Source organism: Ranitomeya variabilis, chromosome 1 (genome assembly GCF_051348905.1).
Source record: "Ranitomeya variabilis isolate aRanVar5 chromosome 1, aRanVar5.hap1, whole genome shotgun sequence".
NCBI lineage: Eukaryota > Metazoa > Chordata > Amphibia > Anura > Dendrobatidae > Ranitomeya > Ranitomeya variabilis.
In genome coordinates, this window is record NC_135232.1 from 315,805,140 (window position 1) to 315,822,973 (window position 17,834).

Sequence of the window (17,834 nt, forward strand, 5' to 3'; positions counted from 1 at the left end):
ACTCTGTTTTTATCTAGGGGCTCTATGAGAATTGGAAAAGACTTCATCCTTTTTACGAAGAAAGATGACACAATGACCTGCCTTTTCATGTCACGTACCTTTCATGAAGAAGAAGGAATTGATGAGGTTTGTAATGGTTTTTATAGTGAGAACAATACATTTGTCCTTAGAGGCTTTCCACTACTCGGACAATCCCTCTCAATATGGTTGTTTGCCTCCATTAAAATAAAAATGCTTATACTCCTCTCTGTTGCCAGCGCCGTTCCAGCAATGTCGGCACTCTCGCTCCCATGGCTCATGTGACTGGGATTGCATGCAGGGCTCCACGAGTGCCGACACCGCTTAAACGGCACGGGTGCCGGAGGTAAGTAAAAGTGATTTTATTTTAATGGAAGCAAACATTCAAATAGAGAAGTGGTTGTCCTGGTAATGGACAACCCTTTTAATAACTGCTAAACCTAGTTAGTGTTGTGTAGCTGTTACAGTGGGAAATATGCCACATGAGACCATGATTGTTGTGGAGGACCAACCTAAGAAACTGATCTTAATTCTGCTTCTGCTTATTTTTATTTATATTATTTGTCAACAGGCTTAATTCTGCTCAATAACTGCTTCTGCTAATATATTACAACTAGCTATTGAACCCGTTCTACGCCCGGGTGGCGAGCATTTATATTGGTATATGGTCTCCATCCTGGTATGTGCAGCTCCCATCTTGCTCTCCCATCCTGTCATGTGCTGCTCCATCCTGCGCCCCCATCCTGTCATGTGCTGCTCCACCGTGTCATGTGCTGCTCCATCCTGCATCCCCATCCTGTCATGTGCTGCTCCACCGTGTCATGTGCTGCTCCATCCTGCATCCCCATCCTGTCATGTGCTCCCATCCTGCGCCCCCATCCTGTCACGTGCTGCTCCATCCTGCGCCCCCATCATTGCGGGCGGCTGTGCTGAGTGCGGGCGGCTGTGCTGAGTGCGGGCGGCTGTGCTGAGTGCGGGCGGCTGTGCTGAGTGCGGGCGGCTGTGCTGAGTGCGGGCGGCTGTGCTGAGTGCGGGCGGCTGTGCTGAGTGCGGGCGGCTGTGCTGAGTGCGGGCGGCTGTGCTGAGTGCGGGCGGCTGTGCTGAGTGCGGGCGGCTGTGCTGAGTGCGGGCGGCTGTGCTGAGTGCGGGCGGCTGTGCTGAGTGCGGGCGGCTGTGCTGAGTGCGGGCGGCTGTGCTGAGTGCGGGCGGCTGTGCTGAGTGCGGGCGGCTGTGCTGAGTGCGGGCGGCTGTGCTGAGTGCGGGCGGCTGTGCTGAGTGCGGGCGGCTGTGCTGAGTGCGGGCGGCTGTGCTGAGTGCGGGCGGCTGTGCTGAGTGCGGGCGGCTGTGCTGAGTGCGGGCGGCTGTGCTGAGTGCGGGCGGCTGTGCTGAGTGCGGGCGGCTGTGCTGAGTGCGGGCGGCTGTGCTGAGTGCGGGCGGCTGTGCTGAGTGCGGGCGGCTGTGCTGAGTGCGGGCGGCTGTGCTGAGTGCGGGCGGCTGTGCTGAGTGCGGGCGGCTGTGCTGAGTGCGGGCGGCTGTGCTGAGTGCGGGCGGCTGTGCTGAGTGCGGGCGGCTGTGCTGAGTGCGGGCGGCTGTGCTGAGTGCGGGCGGCTGTGCTGAGTGCGGGCGGCTGTGCTGAGTGCGGGCGGCTGTGCTGAGTGCGGGCGGCTGTGCTGAGTGCGGGCGGCTGTGCTGAGTGCGGGCGGCTGTGCTGAGTGCGGGCGGCTGTGCTGAGTGCGGGCGGCTGTGCTGAGTGCGGGCGGCTGTGCTGAGTGCGGGCGGCTGTGCTGAGTGCGGGCGGCTGTGCTGAGTGCGGGCGGCTGTGCTGAGTGCGGGCGGCTGTGCTGAGTGCGGGCGGCTGTGCTGAGTGCGGGCGGCTGTGCTGAGTGCGGGCGGCTGTGCTGAGTGCGGGCGGCTGTGCTGAGTGCGGGCGGCTGTGCTGAGTGCGGGCGGCTGTGCTGAGTGCGGGCGGCTGTGCTGAGTGCGGGCGGCTGTGCTGAGTGCGGGCGGCTGTGCTGAGTGCGGGCGGCTGTGCTGAGTGCGGGCGGCTGTGCTGAGTGCGGGCGGCTGTGCTGAGTGCGGGCGGCTGTGCTGAGTGCGGGCGGCTGTGCTGAGTGCGGGCGGCTGTGCGTGGCTGTGCTGGGTGCGGGCGGCTGTGCTGAGTGCGGGCGGCTGTGCTGAGTGCGGGCGGCTGTGCTGAGTGCGGGCGGCTGTGCTGAGTGCGGGCGGCTGTGCTGAGTGCGGGCGGCTGTGCTGAGTGCGGGCGGCTGTGCTGAGTGCGGGCGGCTGTGCTGAGTGCGGGCGGCTGTGCTGAGTGCGGGCGGCTGTGCTGAGTGCGGGCGGCTGTGCTGAGTGCGGGCGGCTGTGCTGAGTGCGGGCGGCTGTGCTGAGTGCGGGCGGCTGTGCTGAGTGCGGGCGGCTGTGCTGAGTGCGGGCGGCTGTGCTGAGTGCGGGCGGCTGTGCTGAGTGCGGGCGGCTGTGCTGAGTGCGGGCGGCTGTGCTGAGTGCGGGCGGCTGTGCTGGCTGTGCGGGCGGCTGTGCGGGCGGCTGTGGGGGCGGCTGTGCGGGCGGCTGTGCGGGCGGCTGTGGGGGCGGCTGTGGGGGCGGCTGTGCGGGCGGCTGTGGCGGCTGTGCGTGGCTGTGCTGGGTGCGGGCGGCTGTGCTGAGTGCGGGCGGCTGTGCTGAGTGCGGGCGGCTGTGCTGAGTGCGGGCGGCTGTGCTGAGTGCGGGCGGCTGTGCTGAGTGCGGGCGGCTGTGCTGAGTGCGGGCGGCTGTGCTGAGTGCGGGCGGCTGTGCTGAGTGCGGGCGGCTGTGCTGAGTGCGGGCGGCTGTGCTGAGTGCGGGCGGCTGTGCTGAGTGCGGGCGGCTGTGCTGAGTGCGGGCGGCTGTGCTGAGTGCGGGCGGCTGTGCTGAGTGCGGGCGGCTGTGCTGAGTGCGGGCGGCTGTGCTGAGTGCGGGCGGCTGTGCTGAGTGCGGGCGGCTGTGGGGGCGGCTGTGCGGGCGGCTGTGCGGGCGGCTGTGGCGGCTGTGCGTGGCTGTGCTGGGTGCGGTGGCTGTGCTGGGTGCGGGCGGCTGTGCTGAGTGCGGGCGGCTGTGGGGGCGGCTGTGCGGGCGGCTGTGCGTGGCGGCTGTGCGCGGCTGTGCTGGGTGCGGCGGCTGTGGACGGCTCTGCTGGGTGCGGTGGCTGTGCTGGGTGCGGTGGCTGTGCTGGGTGCGGCGGCTGTGCGTGGCTGTAGGCGGCTGTGCGTGGCTGTGGGCGGCTGTGCTGAGTGCGGGCGGCTGTATGTGGCGCGGCTGTGCGTGGCTGTGCTGGGTGCGGCGGCTGTGGACGGCTGTGCTGGGTGCGGCGGCTGTGCTGGGTGCGGCGGCTGTAGGCGGCTGTGCGTGGCTGTAGGCGGCTGTGCGTGGCTGTAGGCGGCTGTGCGTGGCTGTAGGCGGCTGTGCGTGGCTGTAGGCGGCTGTGCGTGGCTGTAGGCGGCTGTGCGTGGCTGTGCTGGGTGCGGGCGGCTGTGCTGGGTGCGGGCGGCTGTGCTGAGTGCGGGCGGCTGTGCTGAGTGCGGGCGGCTGTGCTGAGTGCGGGCGGCTGTGCTGAGTGCGGGCGGCTGTGCTGAGTGCGGGCGGCTGTGCTGAGTGCGGGCGGCTGTGCTGAGTGCGGGCGGCTGTGCTGAGTGCGGGCGGCTGTGCTGAGTGCGGGCGGCTGTGCTGAGTGCGGGCGGCTGTGCTGAGTGCGGGCGGCTGTGCGTGGCGCTGCTGGGTGCGGTGGCTGTGCTGGGTGCAGCGGCTGTGTGTAGCTGTGGGCGGCTGTGCTGGGTGCGGCGGCTGTGCGTGGCTGTGCTGGGTGCGGCGGCTGTGGGTGGCTGTGCGTGGCTGTGCTGGGTGCAGCGGCTGTGCGTGGCTCTAGGCGGCTGTGGGCGGCTGTGCGTGGCTGTGCTGGGTGCGGCGGCTGTGGACGGCTGTGCTGGGTGCGGTGGCTGTGCTGGGTGCGGCGGCTGTGCGTGGCTGTGCTGGGTGCGGCGGCTGTGCGTGGCTGTGGGCGGCTGTGCGTGGCTGTGGGCGGCTGTGCTGAGTGCGGCGGCTGTGCTGAGTGCGGGCGGCTGTATGTGGCGCGGCTGTGCGTGGCTGTGCTGGGTGCGGGCGGCTGTGGGTGGCTGTGCTGGGTGCGGTGGCTGTGGACGGCTGTGCTGGGTGCGGCGGCTGTGCGTGGCTGTAGGCGGCTGTGCGTGGCTGTGCTGGGTGCGGCGGCTGTGGACGGCTGTGCTGGGTGCGGCGGCTGTGTGTGGCTGTGGGCGGCTGTGCGGCGGCTGTGCTGGGTGCGGCGGCTGTGCTGGGTGCGGCGGCTGTGCGTGGCTGTGCTGGGTGCGGTGGCTGTGGTGGGTGCGGCGGCTGTGGGTGGCTGTGCTGGGTGCGGCGGCTGTACTGGGTGCGGCGGCTGTGGGCGGCTGTGCGTGGCTGTGCTGGGTGCGGCGGCTGTGGATGGCTGTGCTGGGTGTGGCGGCTGTGCTGGGTGTGGCGGCTGTGCTGGGTGTGGCGGCTGTGCTGGGTGTGGCGGCTGTGCTGGGTGCGGCGGCTGTGCATGGCTGTGGGCGGCTGTGCGTGGCTGTGCTGGGTGCGGCGGCTGTGCGTGGCTGTGCTGGGTGCGGCGGCTGTGCTGGGTGCGGTGGCTATGCGTGGCTGTAGGCGCCTGTGCGTGGCTGTGCGTGGCTGTGCTGGGTGCAGCGGCTGTGCGTGGCTGTAGGCGGCTGTGCTGGGTGCGGCGGCTGTGCGTGGCTGTGGTGGGTGCGGCGGCTGTGGGTGGCTGTGCGTGGCTGTGCTGGGTGCGGCGGCTGTGCGTGGCTGTGCTGGGTGCGGCGGCTGTGGACGGCTGTGCTGGGTGCGGTGGCTGTGCTGGGTGTGGCGGCTGTGCTGGGTGCGGCGGCTGTGCTGGGTGCGGCGGCTGTGCTGGGTGCGGCGGCTGTGCTGGGTGCGGCGGCTGTGCGTGGCTGTGGGCGGCTGTGCGTGGCTGTGCTGGGTGCGGCGGCTGTGCGTGGCTGTGCTGGGTGCGGCGGCTGTGCTGGGTGCGGTGGCTATGTGTGGCTGTAGGCGCCTGTGCGTGGCTGTGGGTGGCTGTGCGTGGCTGTGCTGGGTGCAGCGGCTGTGCAGCGGCTGTGCGTGGCTGTAGGCGGCTGTGCTGGGTGCGGCGGCTGTGCGTGGCTGTGGTGGGTGCGGCGGCTGTGCGTGGCTGTGCTGGGTGCGGCGGCTGTGCGTGGCTGTGGTGGGTGCGGTGGCTGTGGACGTAAGTGGCGTAAGTAACAAATAGCTGTGGCATGAAGTGCCACAGCCTCATGGCACAGCAATTTGTTACTTGCGGAGGGTGAGTATACTTACCTGTCCCGTTCCACCGACGCCATTCCGGGCCATGACTATCCCCCTGCTCCCGGAATCGGCGCCTGCGCAGTCCGCGCTTTCCGGCGCCATTTTCTTGAAGACATTGCAGTGTGTCTTTAAGAAAATGGCACCGGAAAGCGCGGACCGCGCAGGCGTCTTTTCCGGCACCAGGAGGACAGATTTTCTGTGTCCTCCTGGTGCCGGAAAAGGCGCCTGCGCAGTCCGCGCTTTCCGGCGCCATTTTCTTGAAGACACACTGCAATGTGTCTTCAAGAAAATGGCGCCGGAAAGCGCGGACTGCGCAGGCGCCGATTCCGGGAGCAGGGGGATATTCATGGCCCGGAATGGCGTCGGTGGAACGGGACAGGTAAGTATACTCACCCTCCGCCTCCTGGCTCGTCCTTGTTTCTCTGTTGGAGATCGCGGTGTGCGTTCAGCGCTTACGCATACCGCGATCTCCTGGGAGCGTCGCTCTGTGGGGTCCAGACTGCGCCGGCGCTTGCGCTTGCGCAGTCTATAAAGGCTTCGGACAGAGTGACGCTCCCAGCGTTATATTATAGATAGGACTTATTGTACCATGTTTCCTAACCTGTAGCCTTTGTATAAAAATCATAAATTATCACACCGTGTGATGGACACCCACAGACTGTCTGATGAACTCTAGCCCTCCATACACAAGGAATCTATGGGGTCTATCATACTTAATACTTTAAAAAACACAATAAAATAAATACAAATAGAACTTCTTGCCGAATACCTTTCTCCACACATTGCTACCACCTGTGAAGCATGTTTACTGTGTCTCTGTGCAACATTCGCCATCTTGTGTAGATATTGTGCCTGCTGAATGGCAGACGAGGGAGCCGATAGCTCCATGTTGCACCATTTATATTCAACCTTTGTCTTCATCTTGAGGATACAAATACCAGGGAAACTGAGAACCCACGGGAAGAAAAATGCCACTGTGTACAGCAGTTTGGCTGTCCTGGTTCATGGGATGGGGAAAAAACAGTAAAGTAGATCAGACCTGAGCCACATTTGGCAAAAGTGTTTGTTGTTACATTGGTGAATAATTTGTCTTACTAATGAACTAACAGAACCCCTTTAGCAACATTACAAAAGGGAAAGCTCAGTACTGTCTGTGAGGATTACAATTTGTCACAGCTCTTCTCTGAGATATTGAGCTTTCTGCTCCAGTGGCTGCTTGTCATACTAGACGATCCATGGCCTTCACGTAACGATAGTATATTCTATGTGGTCATGTCTTAAACTACAAATATGTTTTCTTCATCCTCAAGAGTTTTCCTGTAATCTAATATATAATCGGCTCTGTCACCGCTTCCAGCGATTATGTCACTATCCCACAATCCACCGCGGTGACAAAAACGGCACCGCTATTCCGTCGGGAGATCAGCGGCGTTAGCGGCGACAACTGCTCGCATCGGAACGACGCCGATTGCCATATTGGAACACCCAAGTTATGGGTATTCCGATATGGCGGCCGGGATTCATATCTCCCGTCAAGCCGCGCGGCACCGCTCATTGGCTGAGCGGCGTGGGATTCAAAGCCCCCGCCGGCTGAGCCAATGAGCGTTGCCGTGCGGGAGTTGAATCTCCCGCCAAAGACACGCGACACCGCTCATTGGCTCAGCCGGCGGGGGATTTGAATCCCGCGCCGCTCATTGGCTGAGCGCCAGGGGGATGTTCATTTCATTGTACTGATGCAATAGCATTGGGTCTATTTCTAGTAATTTTTTTTTATTTTTATTGCATGACTCACCTAGTATAAAAGCTACTCTCTGCACGTCCACTGCTTTCTCTCCTGGCTGTATTAGTAGTGTCACCACTAATGGACACAAAATTGCTGCAACCGACTCACTTCAGTTAGCAGTAATGCCAGTGTAATAACACTAGACTGCTGAGTGCTGTGATTGGCTATGGCCATTAGAGTACAAGCACGACAGTGGGCTCCCGTCTGCCTTTAAAACACTGCGCTTGCAGGTGATTAAGAAGTGAAAAAAAAAAAAAAACTTTAATCAGCAATGGGTCATCAATGGTACTCAACATTCACCGTAGATGACGTGGGTGTCTGGAATTGGTTAATAAGTATGATTAACCCATGAGGACTATGGCTATGTCTTAGAATATGAATTGTGGGAGCAATGCAGAAAGAAAAAAACTATAAACTCACCCAGATGGGGCAGCAGCACTCCATGATAAGAAAATAATGTTAATTGAACTTAATGTAGTCAAAAAATTGTTGAAGTGGCATAGCAAAAGCAGCTATGTTATGAGTACACATGGCTTTCCTATCTCATGATTGTTTAGCAACAGGCATCAAGTCGGAGACCAGAAATTCATAACAAGAAAATAAGACAAGCTGTACTTTTGCACTTGTATGTTCTCAAAGTGGAAATCCTCTGCTGTTAAACATGTTTTATTCTCTGTGAATTTCATAAATTATAAAGAGTGGATGTTAAACGTTGTAGTTCTGTCCTCCGGGTCACCTCACATTTTTTTTTTTTTTTTTTTTTATTATTATTCTGCTACCCTGCGTAAATTACCTATTTTCTATGTCCTTAAACCATGATGTAGGTGATTGTCCCGCTTCCCACATGGAATTCAAAAACTGGTGAGGCATTGACAGATAACATGGAAAAATTTTCCATTGAAACTGAACTAATCTACAAGTACTCTCCGTTTCGGTCCCACAAGGAAGTTATGGAACAATTCAGTAAAATTATTGGAGATTCAGGTAAAATACATAATAAATTTCATTGTATGGAATGTGTTTTTTTTTTTTTTTTAAATGTAATCTGAAAATAAATTGACTTACCTTGTTGTGATGTTCGTAGGTACACTAGTTGTCATTTTCAATTTGAAGTTGGTGGACTCTGGAGATCCAGAGCTTGATGTAGTGTCTGATCCAAAAGATATTCAGATGGCTGGTACCACACCTGAAGGAACGTAAGTGAGAAGCTGAAAATAGGTGTGAAATTACACACTTTAGAAGTACGAAACGCTATTTCTTTATTCATTATGGTTTTTACTTTTTTTTTTTTTCGTTACCACAAAGCTTATTCCGTAAAATTACAAGCTTACCAAATGCATTGCAAGGCAAATATACAGTTGTAAGGAAAAGTGAACTCTATAGCATAGGATCTAATTAATATTAAAGTAACAATTAGACACGCAATTAAACTAAATAAAACAAATTAATTTTCCATAGTGCAGGTAACAGTAAATGAACCTCTGTGACTGCAGACTCCTGAATCTTTACATTGTGCATTCTACGTGCTGTGAGAATTCTCTGGTTCAGACCGTGGGTGCGTGACCACAACTATGTGGTTTGCATATATGCAGCCATGTGCCGACTCATTGGGCGCTGCCTCACTTAATGCAGGTGTTTTGAGCAAGGCCGGTCAAGTCTAGTTGCAATGTGTCTCGAAGTATGAAAATTGCATACTTGCGGTCTCCTTCCCGCTTGTTCCCACCATCGGAGAATCCTCTCAGTCGGTCATCTGCCAACATTGGTAAAACAAAAAAAAAACTGGCTCAAATGAGGCATAAGACTTTTGCTACATAAAGATCAGCGCTTGGGATATAAATCAGTAGTTAGATGACATTTCCATAATTCGTTATTTGTTGTTCGGCTGTTGGTTTACCGACTTTTATGAAAATCCTAACCAAATGAATTTGTCTACCACAAGGCTGAAACTTGGAAAAAGATTAGGCTTTTCAGCAAGACAATACTCCCAAATCACACAAAAATCCACACAAATGGATGTGGGAACTCAAGTTTCTTTCTCGCTTCATTGGGGGACACAGGTAACCATGGGTGTATGCTGCTGTCGCTAGGAGGCTGACACTATGCAAATAAAGAAGAAGTAACTCCTCCCCGGCAGTATACACCCTCCCACAGGCACCAGGCAACTCCGTTTTTGCTTAGTGTCTGTAGGAGGCGGACCTGGATCTAACACCAGATCCGCATTTCTTTTACAGGGATTTGTGTGTGTTATTAACCATTTCTCCTTTTTCAGATATTTTCTTCAGGCTAACAGGGTGCAGTTTTCTCACCCTGTTTTCCACACTTTGAGCGACCGAGAGCGCAGTGTGGTATCACCCACATCGCACCCTCTCGGACCCGCTGGGCAGGACTTTGTCCCCTGTCACCCATTCGGGTGTTCAGGGTGACCTTTCTTCAGCATCCCTCTCCTCGGAGTGGGCTGAGAGGAAGACGGCGGTCACTTCCAGTGACCCTCTCCCCCTGTTTAGGGGTTGACGCCGTCTTCTGCGCCGGAGTTCGTGGCGCTGGAAGGAGGACTTCATTCCAGGACCCTCTACTCTGACAAGGGATCCTGATGTGTTCCTCAACCTCAGGTAGGGAATCTTCAAGCAACATGTAGTGGGCAGCACAGGGTGAACCTCCCCCCGCCTTGCAAGTGATCTCTTACCAGGGCCTCTGCTTAATAGGGAATCTCCTTATTCTTGTGTCGCTCCAGTCGCGTCTACGCCGCTCGGCAGGCATTCCTTATTTTCCCCCCTTCTAATTCAAACCTGCGGGCGCGCGCCCGCCATTTTTTCCTAGATACAGGCGGCCTTTCGGCGCCTGGCTGACCACGCCCCCTTGCGGCGCCCTGCATCTCCGCGGCCAGGAGTCCAGTTCTCTTGGGGGCGTTCTCCTGCTTCCCCTGTCGGCGCTGGTACACGCCCACCTCGTTGCATTCTTCCCGCGCTCCTCAGCGACTTCCTCTTCCTGCCAGCGTCTCCTCACACCGCGTGGGACACGAGGATCTCGGAGGGACACAGGCACAGACTCCTGCGGCTACCGTTGTCACTGTCCTGTCAGCAGGCTCGGCGCTACCGCTCTCTCGGGCTCCACTCCTCCCGGCAGTACTTCTCCGCACCTGGACAAGATAATATCTATACCTATGTCCGACCCCACTCCAGGCTTTCCCACTACGGTCATCCACTAAGCCTGCGCTCACTGTAAGAAAAAGTGGGCCTCAGGTCAGCCTTCTCCTTTCTGCCCGTCCTGCGTTCCTCCCATCATGTCAGCCCCTCAGGAAGCACCTAGGTCTCGGGATGAGTGCACCCCCCCCTCACCCGGAGTGGGCTGTTGCAGTGTCTCAATCAGTGTCAGACCTGACTGAGGTGTCTCAGTCCCTGGTCCAGGCACTCGAACGTATCCCGCTTCTCTCTAATGCCACCAGTGCCACAAACGCCTCACACGGCGATTCGCTCTCACCTATCCAAGACCCTCACAGAGGCAGACTGGACAAGAGACAGAAAAAGGACCTTATCTAGATCGTCTTCCAGTTCCCCGGACCACACCGGGTTCCCCTTATCTGCCCGTTCCCCCTCTTCGCAGGCGGACGTCGGGTCTGACCTAACCTCTCCGTCGGAATCTGACTCGGATGCTGATCAGACTTCCGGAACACAGGATATGGTCGATAGCCTTATTTCAGCTATTATTCAGACGCTTGAACTTAAGGAGGATGAGGCAAGCTCTCAGGACGTCTCCGTTGCGTTTAAACTGATTAAACGTCCCTCTAGGGTTTTTCCTAATCACAGGGAGTTCGACAGCACTACTTCTACACACTGGGAAAACCCTGGTAAGCGTTTGCCTGGCAGGAAACGTCTAGACGTCTTATACCCTTTTCACTCCGACCTTGTCAGCAAATGGTCCGAGTATCCTAAGGTCGACCCGCCTGTGTCCAGGCTATCCGCTCAGACGGTTCTGTCTATTCCGGACGCGGCTTCTCTTAAGGACCACACGGACAGACAAATCGAGGCATTAGCCAAATCGGTGTTTGAGGCTTCCGGAGCCTCCCTCTGCCCTAGTTTCGCCTCGTCATGGGTAGCCAAGGCTGTGTCAGCCTGGGCCAAAACCCTGCGCAGAGGCATTGTGGCCTCCGCTCCTGCGGAGGAACTGTGTGATTTAGCGCATCAGATTTCTCTTGCGGGAAAATATCTCATGAATGCCTCCCTTGATGCGGCGGCCTGTTCGGCTAGGGCTAACAGTAACATTGTGGCCATTCGCCGGGTACTTTGGCTTAAAGCGTGGAACGCAGATCCTGCTTCCAAAAAATCCCTCACTGGCCTGCCCTTCCAGGGCTCTAGACTCTTCGGCACACAGCTGGATCAAATGATCTCGGACGCTACGGGTGGTAAGAGTACCTCCTTACCCCAGTTCAAGTCTAAACGTTCCTTCAATAGAAGGGGCCCCCAGTCCTTTCGTCCCTTTTGGTCCTTTACCTCCTCAGGAAACCCCAATTAGGACCGCTCTTCCTCACAAGGATACCGGAGGAAGCCCTCTTTCAGGCCTCCCCCGCGCTGGAGAGCTAAGAGCCACCCCTCAAAGCCATCTGGATCTCGGGGCCACAGATTTGCTAATAAATGACGGGTCGCCCCCCACCTGGAAATGCTTCCAGGGGGTGGGAGGCCGACTTCTTCTGTTTTCGGAAGCTTGGCTATCTGTAGTCGACGACGCCTGGGTCAGGGAGATCGTCACTTCAGGCTACAAGATAGAATTTTCTTCGCCCCCCAGGAAGACGTTTCATGCTCTCTCGTCCTCCCAAACAGTCCTCCCATCTCCCAGGGCTTCTCCAGGCCGTCGATTCACTCCTAGCCTCAGGAGTCGTAGTTCTGGTTCCTTATCACGAGCGGTTTTCAGGTTTTTGCTCGAACATGTTCGTGGTCCCAAAGAAGGACGGCTCTCTCCGTCCAATTTTGGATCTCAAGCTGTTAAACCGCCGTCTCAGGATTCGACACTTCAGGATGGAATCACTACGCTCGGTGGTCGTCGCGTCCATGGAACCAGGAGAGTTCCTGTGTTCCGTGGACATTCGGGATGCGTACCTCCACGTTCTGATTTGCGTACAGCATCAGAGATTTCTCCGGTTCGCGATCCAAGAACATCATTACCAGTTCACAGCTCTCCCATTCCGGCTGGCCTCTGCTCCCAGGTTCTTTATGAAGGTCATGGCAGCGGTCATGGCCATTCTACGTTCAAAGGGGATTCTGGTAATCCCGTACCTCAACGACCTCTTGATCAAGGGTTCGTCCCGTCGGGATTGGAGCCAGAGCCTCCAGCTTACTCTTATTGGACACTCTTATTCGCCACGGCTGGATAATCAACTACCAGAAGTCATCCTTGATTCCAACCCAACGTCTGGAGTTCCTGGGCATGGAATTCGACACCTCTCGCGCTCAGGTCTTCTTCCCCAAGGAGAAGTTCCTTTCTCTTTGTCGGGGTGTCAGAGCGCTAAAGGGCCCGAACCCTCTGTCCCTCTGCCTCGCCATGAGGGTTCTGGGGAAAATGGTCGCTTCTATGGAAGCAGTCCCCTATGCTCAGTTCCACTCTCGTACCCTCCAGCTGGCCCTTCTAGCTGCCTGGGACAGGAATCCGCTTTCCCTGGACCGTCCGTTTCGCATCTCTCCCAAGGTGAAACTCCCTCTCTTGCTGTCCACCTGCGTGGGAGGTCATTTCTCCCTCCCCGCTGACAGGTTATCACCACCGACGCCAGTCTCCAGGGTTGGGGAGCGGTCTTTCTCCACCTCATGGCCCAGGGCCGCTGGACGGTTCAAGAGGCACGTCTTCCGATCAACCTCTTGGAAATCAGAGCCATCTTCCTAGCCCTCGTCTGCTGGCAGTCCCTCCTCTCGATAAAGCCGGTCCGCGTTCAGTCAGACAACGCCACAGCCGTGGCCTGCATAAACCAACAGGGAGGGACTCGCAGCAGTCAGGTCATGACGGAAGTGGCAATGATTCTGCGTTGGGCGGAGATCCACGTTTCCTTTCTCAGCCGTCCACATCCCAGAGGTGGACAATTGGGAAGCCGACTTTCTAAGTCGCCAAGGCATCGTGGCGGGCGAGTGGTCTCTCCTTCCCTCAATCTTCATCAGCGGTGTGGCGTCCCAGACGTCAACTTAATGGCCTACCGAGCAAACCACAAGGTTCCCTAGTACGTTTCCAGATCTCGGGATCCGATGGCCGTCGGATGCGACGCTCTCGTGGGCCCAGTTCCAGATGCCCTATCTGTTCCCACCACTCCCCTTGATCCCGAGAATCGTCAAAAAGATCAAGTCGGAAGGGGTCCCCATGCTGTTGGTAGCTCCAGATTGGCCTTGCAGGGCTTGGTATGCGGAACTGGTGAACATGCTGTCGGACGTTCCATGGAGGCTACCGGATTTACCGGATCTTCTTTTGCAGGGGCCCCTCTTCCACCCGAATTCTCGGTCTCTGAATTTAATGGTATGGCCGTTGAGGCCGCGGTCCTGAAGGACACGGGTTTCTCTCACAGCGTCATCCAGACTATGATAAGGGCGAGGAAACCGGCTTCCTCGCGTATCTACCACAGATGTTGGAAGGCCTTTTTCCGATGGTGCGAGGTCAACGGTCTGTTTCCTATGACCTTTTCCCTTCCATCCCTTCTCCGTTTTCTTCAAGCGGGTCTCGATTCGGGTATTTCCCTTAGCACCTTGAAGGGTCAAATTTCCTCTCTGTCCATCCTTTTTCAAAGATACATAGCCTCCCTTCCTCAGGTGAGGACCTTTATTCAGGGGGTCTCGCATATAGCTCCCCCTTATCATCCTCCTGTCGAGCCTTGGGATCTCAACCTCGTTTTAGACGCCCTCCAGCGTGCGCCTTTTGAACCTATGCAGGATATTTCCTTCTCGCTTCTATCTTGGAAGGTGGCCTTCTTGGTCGCCATCACCTCGATTAGGAGAGTCTCTGAACTGGCAGCGTTGTCCTGTCGCTCTCCCTTTCTAGTCCTGCACCAGGACAAGGTGGTTCTTCGACCGGTTCCTTCCTTCTTACCGAAGGTAGTCTCAGCTTTTCACATCAATGAGGACATTGTCCTCCCTTCCTTGTGCCCTTCCCCGGTTCATCCCTTGGAGAAATCCCTTCACAAGTTGGATGTGGTCAGGGCTATCCGGATCTATCTTGCCAGAACTGCTTCCTTTCGTCAGGCCAATTCTCTGTTCATTGTCTCGGAAGGTCGTCGAAAGGGGCTCCCCGCCTCCAAGTCCACAATTGCTCGTTGGATCCGTTCGGCGGTTCTGGAGGCATACCGTGTCCAAGACAGGCGGCCTCCTTCGGGGGTGAGGGCTCACTCTACCCGGGCTGTGGGAGCTTCCTGGGCAGTTCGTTACCAAGCTTCGCAAGATTGCAAGGCCGCAACGTGGTCATCCATTCACACCTTTGTAAAATTCTACAAGGTGCATACTCAGGCTTCTGCAGATGCGAGCCTGGGTAGGAAGATACTGCAGGCGGCGGTTTCTCACCGACCGACCTAACTCCTCTTTTTCTGCAGAATATCCCACCCTAGGTACTGCTTTTGGACGTCCCATGGTTACCTGTGTCCCCCAATGAAGCGAGAAAGAGGGATTTTTGGTTCTTACCGTAAAATCTCTCTCTTGGAGCCTTCATTGGGGGACACAGCACCCTCCCTTGAAGTTGTACCGTGTTGGCTAATGTGCCGTTGTTGTGGGTTGGTACATAGGTTGAGTTTTATATTACCTGTTCCTACTACTGCTTTTGCACCAACTGAGTTGCCTGGTGCCTGTCGGAGGGTGTATACTGCCGGGGAGGAGTTGCTTCTTCTTTATTTGCATAGTGTCAGCCTCCTAGCAACAGCAGCATACACCCATGGTTACCTGTGTCCCCCAATGAAGGCTCCAAGAAAGTTATTTTACGGTAAGAACCAAAAATCCCTCTTTTGCAATGGCACTTAAATCCTTAAGAGTTTAACACTGTAAAAGAGGATAGCTTATGGACATTCCAAAGAACTAAATATATTCTACAGTAGTGCTCTATGATCCAAGTCTTAATACCGCATTACGCATTAACAAAGATGAATAAAGATGTTGCCAATTTTTTTTGTAAGATATATATATATATATATATATATATATATATATTATAATATCTTTTTATTAATCCCTTTTTTACTAATAGGAAACCAGAGAGGCGTTCATTTCGAGCCTATGCTGCTGTCCTTTATATTGATCCAAGAATGAGAATTTTTATTCATGGTCACAAGGTTCAAACTAAACGATTATCTTGTTGTCTTTACAAGCCCAGGTAAGTAACAACAAACCAAATTTAGACCCAAAAATGTGTTATCAAAACATTCAGGTCATATCTTCTACATGTTTTATGTGCAGTAAGTTTCTCATTTTGTTTGGTCTTCTCATCAGGGATTTTAATATTTTTGACTGTAAAAAAAAATCTCAACATGCGTTACTGTCAGAGTGATGGAACTTCAATGTACCTACCCCATTAGGTTAATGGTGTCTATCAATACGTCTGATATAAAAATATACATTAAGTGTAGTGTGAAGAAAGCCCAAATGATCTTTTATCAAATTCTTTAGTGTGAGTATTTTTGCATGTTTTAGTATAGTATTTTACACATATATTGTTTCTTTTTAGAATGTACAAATATACATCAAATCGTTTCAAAACACGAGCTGAACAGGAGGTGAAGAAGGCCGAACACATGTCAAAAATTGGTACTGTGGGGCAAGAGGGGATATTTTTAATGTTGTATTTTTATTACTAGAGATCCTTAGAAACTTGGTCAAATCACGTTTCACACCAAATAACCTAATGAATATTGAATAAATGTACCTGTTTATTATGTTTGTGTTACCATTACTATCATATGTAAACCATATGTAACTATTTAAATGGCTGTTTTTTTGCCTTTGTGTTATGAAGAACAGATTTTAACATCACTATGGTACATGTAAAGTACCATACAGTGTGTATATATATTTTTTTCTCTGGGATGCAAATATTGAAGAAAAAAAAAATAACAAAAAACATTTTTATTTTATTTTTTTTACTGGTATTGTGAAAAGCATCTTTTAATTTGCATAAAAAACACAAGATAAAAAGCTGAATGTTAAAATGGCTTTAGTCGCTAAGTGTCACCCTCCTCTTTTGACAGCGGAGGAGAAAGCTCGGGAGGCAGAGAGTAAAGCACGAGCCTTGGAGTCTCGTCTTGGAGATGACTTGTCCCGGGATTCCAGGGTAATGCTGATTTTCTAATTTTTATACACAGTAATTCTTATCATTAACTCCTTCCCGATATTTGATATACATGTACAGTACAGACCAAAAGTTTGGACACACCTTCTCATTTAAAGATTTTTCTCTATTTTCATGACTATGAAAATTGTAAATTCACACTGAAGGCATCAAAACTATGAATTAACACATGGTGGAATTATATACTTAACAAAAAAGTGTGAAACAACTGAAAATATGTCTTATATTCTAGGTGCTTCAAAGTAGCCACCTTTTGCTTTCATGACTGCTTTGCACACTCTTGGCATTCTCTTGATGAGATTCAAGAGGTAGTCACCGGAAATGGTTTTCACTTCACAGGTGTGCCCTGTCAGGTTTAATAAGTGGCATTTCTTGCCTTATAGACCATTAGTTGTGTTGAGCAGAAGTCTGGTGGATACACAGCTGATAGTCCTACTGAATAGACTGTTAGAATTTGTATTATGGCAAGAAAAAAGCAGCTAAGTAAAGAAAAACGAGTGGCCATCATTACTTTAAGAAATGAAGGTCAGTCAATCCGAAAAATTGGGAAAACTTTGAAAGTGTCCCCAAGTGCAGTTGCAAAAACCCTCAAGCGCTACAAAGAAACTGTCTCACATGAGGACCGCCCCAGGAAACGAAGATCAAGAGTCTCTTCTGCTTCTGAGGATAAGTTTATCCGAGTCACCAGCCTCAGAAATTGCAGGATAACAGCAGCTGAGATTAGAGACCAGGTCAATGCCACACAGAGTTCTAGCAGCAGACACATCTCTACAACAACTGTTAAGAGGAGACTTTGTGCAGCAGGCCTTCATGGTAAAATAGCTGATAGGAAACCACTGCTAAGGACAGGCAACAAGCAGAAGAGACTTGTTTGGGCTAAAGAACGCAAGGAATGGACATTAGACCAGTGGAAATCTGTCTGATGAGTCCAAATTTGAGATCTTTGGTTCCAACCACCGTGTCTTTGTGTGACGCAGAAAAGGTGAATGGATGGACTCTACTGTACATGCCTGGTTCCCACCGTGAAGCATGGAGGAGGAGGTTTGATGGTGTGGGGGTGCTTTTCTGGTGACACTGTTGGGGATTTATTCAAAATTGAAGGCATACTGAACCAGCATGGCTACCACAGCATCTTGCAGCGGCATGCTATTCCATCCGGTTTGCGTTTAGTTGGACCTTCACTTATTTTTCAACAGGACAATGACCCCAAACACACCCCCAGGCTGTGTAATGGCTATTTGACCTAGAAGGAGACCTGAACCCAATCGAGATTGTTTGGGGTGAGCTGGACAGCAGAGTGAAGGCAAAAGGGCCAACAAGTGCTAAGCATCTCTGGAACTCCTTCTTCAAGATTTTTGGAAGACCATTTCCGGTGACTACCTCTTGAAGCTCG

At 53.8% G+C, this 17,834-nt stretch overlaps 1 protein-coding gene across 5 annotated transcripts in view; it reads left to right on the top strand.

Moving 5' to 3' along the window:
- The window catches only part of MORC2 (MORC family CW-type zinc finger 2), a 209,842-nt gene that overhangs the window by 74,827 nt on the left and 117,181 nt on the right, over window positions 1-17,834 (top strand). For all 5 annotated transcript variants that reach the window (XR_013223992.1, XM_077297486.1, XM_077297506.1 and 2 more), the window contains exons 7-12: window positions 18-126; window positions 7,975-8,134; window positions 8,235-8,346; window positions 15,344-15,469; window positions 15,821-15,900; window positions 16,341-16,423. Coding sequence is in view for 4 of the 5 variants with exons in the window: in XM_077297486.1 (XP_077153601.1) it covers window positions 18-126; window positions 7,975-8,134; window positions 8,235-8,346; window positions 15,344-15,469; window positions 15,821-15,900; window positions 16,341-16,423 (670 nt within the window). In the remaining variant the exon portion in view is untranslated. The remainder of the gene's footprint in view (window positions 1-17; window positions 127-7,974; window positions 8,135-8,234; window positions 8,347-15,343; window positions 15,470-15,820; window positions 15,901-16,340; window positions 16,424-17,834) is intronic.